The following is a 12,616-nucleotide window of genomic DNA, read 5'->3' on the forward strand; positions in this document are numbered from 1 at the left end:
GTTTCTTCCACATAACCAGGGCATGTACGCATCACCGCATGACCCTGATCATGCGAAAGGGGTTGCCCCTCGGGGAAAACCCTTTGGTCCTGAGCCACCACTGCAGGGGTCTCATGTACAACAGTCCAAAAGGTATCACATTGGATGCTGCTGTTGGACGCATTTTGTGAAAGTCTGGGGTGATAGTGCTAGGCCGAATGGAAGAACTCGATATTGGTAAGCTTTGCCCCCGAAAGCGAACCTCAGGAACTTCCTGTGGTATGGAAGGATGGATATATGGAAGTATGCATCCTTGAGATCAATTGTGACAAACCAGTCCTTGGATCTGATCTGTGGTACGATTTGTCTCAGTGTTAACATTTTGAACTTTAGTTGCATGACTGACTTGTTCAGAACTCGAAGATCCAAAATGGGACGCAACCCCCCATCCTTCTTTGGAACTATGAAATTCCGGCTGTAGAACCCAGCTGTAGTGCATATTCTATGGCCCCTTTCTCTAACAGGGTTTTCACTTCTTGTTCCATTACCAGAACCTGCTTGGGGCCCACCACGGTGAATAGGACCCCCATAAACCTGGGCGAGGGAGACACGAACTGTATTTGATAACCCTTTTCTATGGTCTGCAGGACCCAACGAGAAACTTTGGCAGTAGCTTCCACGCTGCCAAAAATTCTACTAGAGGTACCAGCCTCTCGAGACTGGCTTCTGGGTTTTGTTGTGAAATCAGCCTGGCGCCCTGTAACGGCGAACCGGCAGGGAACGACCAAACTGACTGCTCTAGGACCCTCCTTGGAGGGGGCGGGCATCCCAGGACCACTACATTTCCGGGTGGACCCTGAGATATGTGGTCGCCGGAGACCGCTGGGCCCTGAAACACATGAGGTGGCGGGGTTAGCATAACGGTCCCCTGAGGGCACCGCAGGGCAGTGGGCACCGTATAATGAGGTGTTAATCCCTTAACTTCGGCGGAGACTGCCCTCGTTGGCCTGACTCCTCGGGCATCAGGACATTTTCCCTGCAGGGAGGAGTTTTTGGAATGCAGCCGTCTGTTTGGCTGCCTCCTGGAACCTCTCGACGACTGAGTTAACAACGAAGAGGCCAGAAGGTGACGGGTGCATCCATAAGGAAGGTTTTATCTTTCTCCTTTATATTGCTCAGGTTGAGCCATAGATGCCTCTCAGTGGCCACTGAGAGTCTCCTTGGTGGCCCTGAGAGATAAATCTGTCAATACCCCTGCCCTCATCCATATCTCCTAACAACTCAGCCTGGTAGGCCTGCAGCAGCGACATAGTGTGTAAGCATGCTGCAGCCTGACCAGCGGCTGAGTAAGCCTTACCCACTAAGGATGCCTTTAGGGAAGATGCTCAGTATTTCCTGCTTCAATACTGACAACATCTAGTTCCTCAGAACTAGATAGCTGCAGTATTGGTGCCTCAATCGGGGCGGAAGTAACTGCAACACGTGCTTCTGGACCCTGAGAGAAGGCACTAGATCTATCAGGTGAAGGTAGATATAAGGCTGGGCCCGTCTCTAACCCCGTTGATAGGTCCATTTGCGAACCCCAAGTCTGAAGTCGGCAACAGCGGGACCCGAGCCATGGGGAACACGAGCCTGAGCGTCCTTACAACAGAACGCCAGGCGGGATCGGAGAATCCGCATGGGAAGCACATGACAGTGCTCACGAGCGCTGATTGTTCTTGCTCCTCATCCAAACAAGCTACACAAAGAATGTGTGTGTCCCCACCTGTTGAATAATGGGGGCAGGGGTGCACACATAATCTAAATTGATGCTTACTTACCATAGTCTTATATATAGGCAATACAACACCAAATAAATTGAGTGACTAAAGGGATTGGACGCGAATTAGTGCGTCAACTTGCTGTCGGAGAGATGAGAAAGTGAGAATGTGCAGCTGGTAGCCTATTGTTACCTTAGGGGCTCCGTGGGCTCTTGACAATAGAAGAAATACTGAAAATGCAAGACCCCAAGGTTCCTGAATATTATTTGACAAACTTAATGCATCAACACTGCATTTGCATATAATTATATTCTGATAATTGTACATGAAAACATTAAATCCCTGTGTAGAGTGCATTTACAAAAATCATACACTTTCTTGGGATTCTCTTCTAATTAAAGCTACAATACGTAAGAATTTTGTAATAAAATTCCCAAAAGTTCCCAAAGATTTTTAATTTCAGAGAAATTCCAATTTTGAATAATGGCTCGTCCCTGGCTCCCTGTTCACTTGTCGCATGTCAATGATGTAATATCCGCGTTATCCCTGGTTTCCGCTCGTACTGCCATAGTAACCATGGCGACAGACGTGGACAACTGTGTTATGTCTAGTGCACGCTCGCGCTGTTGTTGTTTCGTTCAAACATTATGGACAATGGCAAGCAGACTTTGGGACAAAAGGAGAACTAAAACGAGGATCAATATCAGCGTGGCGTTTTCGAGATGCCGAGAGCTCCACGTCTGTGACAAACTTCGACTTGACAGAGATACACTCTTGACATACACTCTTGTATGTACTTTATTAGACAGGTGAGCAAATGTACATAAAACTAATCAATGTCATTCACCTTATTTTCCACGACAACAAGGGTGACGCCATTAAGTTCGTTTTGTCATCTTACTTACATCTTACGGGGGAACAACCTTACCCCGAGTAAAGGCTCCGCTACGATGTTCTGGTAAAGAAGTCCCGCTGGGTGCTGAACAGGTTGTCAGATTCAGGTAAGCTAACTTACCTAACTGTTGTTACCTAACTTACCTATCTACGCGCTTGTTAGCCTAACGTTAGATTCGTGAAGTCCGTTCTATGAATACATTTAAGATTAGTAACGAGTCGTTAACAAAATACAACGAATCTTGCATGATTACCATTGGCCACCTATATATGTCATATTTCTTATATTTCGTTTACTTTGTGATATGGACCTAAGGGTCTGAAATAAAGAATGAATGAATGAATATTCACGATAGTACAATATATTATGGTACATTACAGTCTTACAATAGCTCACGTCACATTATTCCTGTAAGGAGGCCAGCTAGCTACATCTCTCATTCAGATATTGATATTGACCTACGGCGAGTTAGGAGATTGTGTGTATACTGTCTCGTTTTTAATGCATCTCTCTTTTTCACACTGTTCTAAGTATGAGTGCCATCATAAATTAATTCTCATGATCTATTTTAAGTAGCCTACTAATGTAAAAATGTTTATGGTTATATTATTTCCTTAGTTCATCGATGAGCGTCAGTGTTGCAGTGGACAACTGTGAGGGTGATCACAGCCACATGCCCCAGACCTGTGATGCAGAAACACAATGGGAGGATCCATCTGTCTCTGACCACAACTACGCTTCAAAATCTCAACTCAACCTGATGTCACCTACATTTGAAATGGGAACACAATGCATTGAGCCAGTGCCATAGTACATAACTCTGCTGAGAAACAACCACCTTTGTCAGCTCTACACAGGGTCGACATTGGATGCATTCCATTCAGTTGCCAAGCACCTTACCAATTCATACACCAACAGCTTTCAGCTACCCACTTGGGATCAGCTCCTGATTACTCTGTTGAATCTGCATCTTAATTTATTGCAGGGTGATCTTGCTGAAAGGTTTGGTGTTTCTCAGTCCATTGTAAGCAAGGTGATTTCACGTTGGCTTGACATCATGGAGGAGAAGTGTTTCAGAGAGCAATTTCCAAACACAACATGTAGGGCTGCACAATATATCAAAATATCTCAAATGTATATATCGCAATATGCATAACTTTTTTAGCTTTAATAAGAATCAGTATATATATATTTAATTCATACAGTGAAAACTATGCAGTGTTTTATTTTTACATTTGATTATTCAGTTTCTGTTGTTAAATAGACCTGATAACCTGAACCCCTTAACCCTGTGTTTACACTGATGTTAAAATAACACTTCTTATGCTACAGTAAAACACTGCTGTTCACTTTCACAAGTTGAAGGGATGTTTTCTTGTCACAAAAAGAATGTGAAACAAGTATGTAGGTTATATAATTTTAAATCTAATTTAAGTTAATTTTATACACTTTAAGCATTATCGTATCGCATATCGAATATCGCATTGTTTAATGAGTTATCGCATATCGCATTTTTCTTCAATATCGTGCACTTAATAACTTTGTCCAGGCGATGAAGTAATGGCAGACAGAGGCTTCACCATTACCGATCTCCTCTATGAAAGGAAGGTGAAACTTGTCCTTCCTGTAAACCTTTACAATGTGACCAGATTTTACCTGTTATGAATAGTTATTTTTATAAACCTTTACAATGTGACCAGATTTTACCTGTTATGAAGATATTTTTATAAACCTTTACAGTGTGAGCAGATGTTACCTGTCAGTCATTTATTATTAAACCATATAATGTGAGCTCTGTAGATTCCCCTTAAAACTTAAATGAATTAAGTCTTCTAGTTAGAAGGAATAAGTCACGTCAAGTTTGCAAATGAATACCATCTTGGTTTATTACTTGTGAAATTTAAATGGTGAAATGTATCTACATGAAGGTCAGTAGAAGGTGTCTCTAGCTTCCTGAAAACATCAAACACTTCTTACAACTGATTTTATACAACTTATTTAATCATTTATATTTAACCAATTACCTAATCTCCTATCCTTAACCCTAAATGTTCTCATTCCTTCTTATTTACAAATAATTTTTCATTGCTGCTCCATCAACTCCTTCTGACAGGACGAAGTAGTTAAATATGTCCCCATAGGTTACCTCTGGCCACGTTAACAATGACGATGGATGAGACAATGTGAGACCAACTGATCATCGTATAAAGTTTTCTCTGTGCTCCCAATTTAAAATATTTACGGTATTAACGTTATTTGTCATTTTGCTAAAGTTTTGGCTAACTATAAACAATCTTCTAACTACTGAACTAGCTACCGGATGTGCCGTGCCAGTTTAGCGGAAGTCGGATGACAAAATGCGGAAGCGCGAAGTGGGTCATTCTACAGAAACGTCCACTTTTGGTATGGCAAGATGTCTTAAAATTGATTTCTTTTTCTAACATTTAAACTTAAACCACATTATTAGACTACCCTTTGACTTTATGAATACGCATAAATTACAGCTTAATGATTTTTTTATATTTTTTGTACATTTATTTAAAGACCGCATGTACCATTTTTTTGTCACTGGTGTTACTTCTTTGGCAATATTAAAGGTTTTTATGAAATATTATTTCAAATTTTTTTTCAGCACATGTAGACAGAGTTAGCGAAAAATAATAATAACGCAACAAATAAGGAGATTATGTTTTATTTATTTTAATCAGGTTTGTTAAAAGTGTGCTTGAATGAGGTTAGTTCATCTGCCCTACCATCTATTTGCTATAACAATGAAAATATTTGAAAACCAGTTAAAATCAAGTTAAAATCAAGTAATGATGCAATCCTTTAAATCTTAACTTTTGAGTGTAGCAGAATAAAATGGATGTAACATTATTACTATGTCACATGTGACATTGCATTTAATGTGACAGAAAAAAAGACAGTAACACCAGTGACACAATAAAGTTTATCTATAAATGGAAGTCACTGGTGTTACTGGTGTTACCCATAAGAAAGGTGACACCAGTGACAGTAACACCAGTGACAATTTTCATGAAAAATTAATTTTACAAAATGGCTGCTGCAAGGTAACAAACCACATGTTGTCAATCATGGTATACTAACTAAATTAAGTAGTTTAATCCATTTGTATTCTAGTTTTTTTTACAATTACCTAACAGTAAAGTAGGTCATACCAGTGACTTCAACTAAAAGCTTCATATGAAATCATGAGATAAATGAGAAGATTTCTGCTAACTGAAAAGAGACAGTGGATCTACCGTGGGCTTTTCTTCATAGATATACAGGAATTGGAAGAAGGAAGTCAAGTGATGTCTCATCAGTGTGATTTCTATTTCAAAATAAGAGATTTTTGTTTAACGGTAACACCAGTGACACAACTCCAGGGGACCACTACTTTCATTATAAATTTTATAATATTTATTCTGCATTTTTTTTATATATATCATTTACATAATATATTTGATAGTTATGTATACATTATTGTATTTTAAATGGTGTAAAAATCTGTTATTGACCTCAAAATAAAGCATTTTCCCTCTGTACATGACTGTGGGGACGAGCACTTCTGTGGTGCTTGAAATTCTATATAATTAATAAAAATCAAATATTGCCACATTGATGGCTCAAGAGGGTGTAATTGTTCAAATAACATATTGTTTTATTTTAAAATGTAAAGAAATTGTAACCCGAAAGTGTTTTTTAAGTGTAATATTTCTGTAAAGGCTAGGGACAGAAAAATTTCATAGAATGACCCAAGTATTAAAAGTGGGCGGGGCGGAATAAGGTGAATATAGCTCAACATAATGAAATGTTAGAATATTATCAGCAGTATGTTATTCTAATGTTGATCTAGCTTACTGCTAGTCACATACAGACAAACTGACACATAGAATAACATTATAACACTCTCAAATGCAGTTTAGTGTGATAGTGTGAAAAATGTGTATTTTTTTAGTGTGAAAAAATTACACATTGTAGCTTTAATTAAGATTTTTTCCTGATGTACATTAAACTCACCTGTATGGAAGCCCTAAGGGGATATGGTGATTGAAAAATATGAGATGGGAGAGGGAAAAAAAAAATTATATATATATATATATATTTTTTTAATGCTTTCTCATTCACTTGCGAAACATTCGCACCCCTCTGGCAAATTTTGATTGTATTGCATTCCCCTGAGAGACTTCACTCACAAAAGGATTAAAATAGTTTCCCCTCTCATTTCATATTATTCCCATCCCATGCAATTTTATAACTCTCTTCTAGTCGAGACTTGAGTGCTTTTACATAAAAGATAACTTTTTCTCACTAATGGGTAAGTTAAATGCAACCTCAACATTTAACATCAGTTTACAGGAGCTACAAACATTCTTTGTGCAATTATAGGACTTCACAAAGTCTCTTCTTCTTGATGGCATACACCACAGGCATATACAATTTTTTTTTATTTTAATTTTTATTTACAGAGTAAAAAGGTACTACATTACAGGAATAAACCAGCTCCTAGTTGGAAATTGTAATAGTGTGGAATTTCAATGAAATGATGTTCAAGAACAACAGTGAGAAATGGAGAGAAACAGCTGAAGTGAGTGTCTTTGGATCTGACTGCAGTTGGAAAGGTTGAATCTGTGAAATGAAACTCGGAGGCTCTGCAGAGTGTGCAAATGTTTAATGCGTGTCAGTGCATAAAGCAATAAGAACACAGATCTGAGCAGCAGACTCATAGGATCATATGAATGCAGAATAAATGGCATGATTAAGAGCGGATAAGTGCTGAGATCTTCTGTGTGTGTTTGAGGTAAAAAAAATTCTCGTTGCATTTTATGTTGCATATATCACAGCCCTCTCTGTCCTACAAAAAGAGTGTTTCCTACAGACACGTCAAACAATCAATCCTAACCACAGGTACATGTACCCTTAAAGGACAAAACTGATTTTGATAATTGCTTGTACAAACCGGTAACACTTTACAATAAGGTTCCATTTGGAAACGTTAGTTAACTACATTAGTTAACATGAACTCACAATGAGAAATACTTCTAAAGAATTTATTAATCTCAGTTCATGTTGATTTGGTAACACTTTATAATAAGTATAGTGTAATAAAGTTCATTTGTAAAATCATTTCAGTAATCAGATCAGTAATTTATATTTATAGTTAATCAATAGTTTATAAACTTTAGTTAAAAGTTCAAAACATTAATAGACTATATAGAAATAGTGAGTTCTTCATTCATTGTTCCTGTAATTAATGCTTTGTTAACAACTTCTCACTTCAGATTAGATCAGGGAAAATTACATTAAGTGCTTTAAACCAACCTTATTAACCTTTATAAAGTTAACCTTTATTAATTGCATTCATATTCAGTGTTTCTTAAAATGTTTCCAAATACATAAAGCACACACACACACACACACACACACACACACACACACACACACACACACACACACACACACACACACACACACACACACACACACACACACACACACACACACACACACACACACACACACACACACCGGGTTTCCATGTTTTATAGGGACTTTCCATATAAATGTTTTATACTGTATATTCTTCCCCCTAAACCGACTCCTAATCCACATTGTTAGTTACAGTGACAATGAATGAAGAACTCAATATTTGTATATAGTCTATTAATGTATTCACTACAGTTTATTAACTATTAATTAACTATTTTCAAATGATTTGTAAATACTTTATTACACTATACTTAATATAAAGTGTTACCGTTAATTTAAACATTTACTAATACATTATTAAAATCAAAAGTTGTATCTGTTAATATTATTTAATGGACCAGCTAGCATGAACTAACAATGAACAGTTGTATTGTATTATTTTTAAACTAATGTTAAGATAACTAACACTTAAGATTGGGGTCCAATTATCACTATTAACTATGATTTTTGCCTCAATAAGCTCCAAATTACTAATTATACATTTTAGTGAGGTAGTTGTTAAGTTTAGGTATTGGGTAGGATTAAGATATGTAGAATATGGTCATGAAGAATAAGACATTAATATGTGCTTTATAAGTACTAATAAACAGCCAATATCCTAGTAATATCATGCTAATAAGCAATAGTTAAAATTGAGAATTGAACCCCTAAACTAAAGTGTTACCAGAAATACTTAAGCAAATGTGCTGCTTAATGCGTTAACTAATGGGACCTTATTGTAAAGTGTTACCTACAAATCTATAAAACAGAAAATATGACTCACAGTATAAAATAAATATACTTGAGCCTTATTGACGTGGTAGTATGGGTACATAAGACTGAAAAGGTTGGGAAATGCTGCTCTAAAGTGCATGACATTTTATCCTGAGATACAAAAGAAAAAATCAATGCATATGGTCTTTCAATAAGTACAACTGACAACTAGAAAATAAATTGACAATAAAGCTGAAATTTCTCTCTGCTCTTCCTCTAATAAACCCCAAAATCACCAAAAAACCCCCAAAACAAACAAAAAAACAGTGTGAATTATTAGTTCTTTAGTATATTGCAACAGTACACAATGCAATTTTACATATATAATCTCGTAGCATATGACAAAAATATAATTTCTGTGGAAATAAGTCATTCAATCTTATCAGTAAAAATATGGAGTATTTAATGTTACGTAGTGCAAATTAAGCAGATATTTCATCATAAATTCTTTGGATAAAAATATTGTATAAAAACGAACCCTGAGTTCTTCTGAAGGTTTTGTCTCTATTTTTGGTTGGATGTTTTAAACTAAATCATCAAATCTTGATGGCCTACACGATGTAAAATAAAATAAAAATAACTGTGATAAAGTGCCTGCAACTGCTGATTTCTGCTGATTGATGTTTGATTCATGTTGCTGATGTTTGCATTTCATCACTCAGATCCACAACGTTCTCAAACACACCGTCCTCTTCATCACGCTGCTGCCGTGCAAAATTCACAAAAACCTTAGAGAAACAGAGAGAAACGTATCAAATGAGTTGGAAAAAATGTATGGCTGCTTAGATTCAATATTTAAATGTCATGATCTCAGTGTCCTTATGGTAGGGTTATTATCGTAAACTAAAACAAACTATTAATACATTAAAACAACATTTCTGTAAATTGAAATAAAGCTGAAATAAAATAAAATATAAATATTATTGGAAAAATGAAAATTTGAAATGTTGCCAAGTTTAAGTTTAATCACCCAAATTATTAACTGGAAATAAATAAAAACTATAACTAAACTAAAATGGAAATAAAATAAAATTAGACCTTTCAGTCTTTTTCTGCTGTGACATTTCTACCCAATACAAATAGTGGCTTGATCTATCTGACATCATAGCATCATTTCTTTCAAATGCATTGCTTTTAATGTACTACAACGGAATCAGTTCTGTGCAGTGAAAGTCAATGAGAATTTTGTTTTTGTTTCATTTTATTTTTCATTTTATTTAGCAGCCATACTGGCTGGTGAGAGAAAAAGTTCATTTCAAACCCTGCTAGTAACCCATCAAGGGTCGTACTGCCATCGTCCTCAGCGTCAGTTCATTATGTCTCACAGTTGCCAGCAATATTGGCATGTGATTCATTCTCAAAAGACGTCGGATGGCAGTAAGGGACCTGCTGCATATGAAAACCACAGAAGAAATGCACTCGGATAGATGAGGAAGTGTTAGGGATCAGAGTTATAAAGATTGTGCTAATTTTATGAGTATGGCGTTAATGGATAGTCTGGACTTCCAGTGTCTAGAGTGTGTTTTCTGGATATACTAGCCGTTACTACCAGAAACAAACAGTATGAGCAGAAACTGCAGATAATATCTAAGATAAAGTGAAGCATTTCACACTGACAGGACGGCCAAATGATGATTTACTGGAGTCGACGAGCGTTTACTGTAAAGTGTGTGGTGAGTCTGAGGACGGCAGATCAAGGAGTTGAAGAGAAGCTGGAGGCCCGGGAAAAGAGATGTCAAGTGTGTCAGTCAAATACACACTTGCTTAGTACTTTCCCAAAAAAAAAAAAAAAAAAAAACCCCTGCAATTTCATATATATTTTTGATAACCAAACAGTTTTAATGATCAATGACTTCTATTGTGTGTTTTCAACAGAATAAATAAAGTTATACAGGACAGGTTTGGAATGACATAAGGCAGACCATCCAGTTTTTCCAAAATCCACAAAATTATAATAATTCGCAGTATACCACAAAAGAGAACTCAATTCGGTACTGACATACTGACTGATGTCAGACTGGCTGCAGATTTAGGCTTATTGCACTTGAACGGTCAAATACACGCATGATTATGTAAAGATGTCTATCTTGGCAGTTATATTTTGAGTGAACAAATGAAAAAAAAAAAACCTTTATAATTGCTGAATCTAAAGTAGAATCATTATGATATGATTCCCATCCTTACTTGCAGCTACTTTATATTATTAAAGAAGAATGTTTAATGACACGTGCATGCCTGTATTATTATTATTATTATTATTTTCATGTTTAAATCAGAGATCTAATCCTCATACGTCAGGTGTGTGTTTTACCTGGTCCAGTGTGGTCTGTGACACAGAGTAATCCTCCACCAGCAGCATCTGCTGGTGTTTGTTGAGCTGGCTGAAGATGTGCGCGAGGGTTCCCTCTCCCTGCGGTATCTGGTACTGCAGTGTGTTGTGATGTTTCTCTTTCAAAGTGCTGCCAGGAAACGTGTCCCGCACAAATGACTCCACCACGCACATGTCAGCCTGATCGGCACACACACGAACGATCAGTGTGTAACCTTCCCCGAACCTGCAACACACACGAGCATGGAGTCAAAGCATTAACTTTATTCACAACATGGAATCAAATAACAGTATCCATCACAAATCATTTCATGCAGGTTCAACAAAATTGCCACAAACTTCAAAGAAAAAAAAGTTCCTGGGATGTGCCTGCACAAGGTCTGATAAAACAGGACTATTTTTTTACACTTTTACTTTCTGTATGGATGCAATGTGTTCAGCGCTGAACTCCCAATGTATCTCCCAATTTTGTGTTAATATTTGTGGTAATAACAATTTTGTTACTGCAAGTTTATATCTCACAATTATGACTTTCATTCTTGGAATTCTAAGTTAACATCTCGCAGTTCCGACTATTATTTTCTGAATTCTGAGTTGGCATCTCACACTTCTGACTTTTGTTCTCGAAATTCTAAGTTACAATTATGACATTTATTCACAAAATTCAAAGTTTACATTTTGCAATTATGACTTTTTTCCTCTGAACTGCTAGTTGATACTTTAATCCATAAAACTAGGCTTCCTTTAAAAGAAAAATAAGTCAGAATTGTGAGATATCATCAGAATTGCAAGCTGATGGCTCAATATTGTGAGAAATAAATAATTGTAATAAACTCACAATTTTGCGACAATCAGTGAACATCTTCGCAAAAACAATTTTGCGAGATGTTAACTCAAAATGACAAAAAATAAAAATAATTGTGAGATAAGAAGTTTCAACTCTGAGAAAAAAATTCAGAATTACAAAATGCTAATTCAGAATTGTGAGAAATAGTCGCAATTACTCTTTTTTTTTCTTTTTTTTGTGGCCTAAACTGACTTCCATTTATGGCTTCAGAAGACATGTAGACAGCATCATTTGAGAATAATTTAAGAATATAACAAACTACAGTAGTTATACAGAAGTTGTAGTTCTTTAGTTCACATTTACTCAAAAAATGGCATCTTTTTTCAACATCCCTCCTTTTCCATTGCATAAAAGAAATAGTCATATGGGTTTGCACGCGTTACACATGCTCCTCTAACGCAGCAGAGAGAAACAGCGTCTACATTTTCATCCTTCAAAACAGTGAATCTGTGAAAAGTAGATGCAGATTTATAGTCTGTGTAAAGTGTGCAGCAGTAGATTGTTGCAAATTGTCGCTGGCCTTATAAAAACTTCCTCCACTCACTGATGTACATTAGAAG

General features: G+C 36.6%; 1 protein-coding gene across 1 annotated transcript in view; it reads right to left on the reverse strand.

Moving 5' to 3' along the window:
- Positions 1 to 9,509: 9,509 nt before the first annotated feature.
- The window catches only part of LOC311079931 (phospholipid-transporting ATPase ABCA1), a gene marked incomplete at its 3' end in the record, with an annotated part of 231,838 nt that continues 228,731 nt past the window's right edge, over positions 9,510 to 12,616 (reverse strand). The window contains exons 48-49 of the mRNA XM_084109659.1: positions 11,192 to 11,435; positions 9,510 to 9,608 (exon numbers count right to left, since the gene is read on the reverse strand). Of these exons, the coding sequence (XP_083965785.1) occupies positions 9,510 to 9,608; positions 11,192 to 11,435 (343 nt within the window). The remainder of the gene's footprint in view (positions 9,609 to 11,191; positions 11,436 to 12,616) is intronic.

The sequence above is a fragment of the Abramis brama genome (assembly GCF_963993115.1).
Source record: "Abramis brama genome assembly, chromosome: 3".
NCBI lineage: Eukaryota > Metazoa > Chordata > Actinopteri > Cypriniformes > Leuciscidae > Abramis > Abramis brama.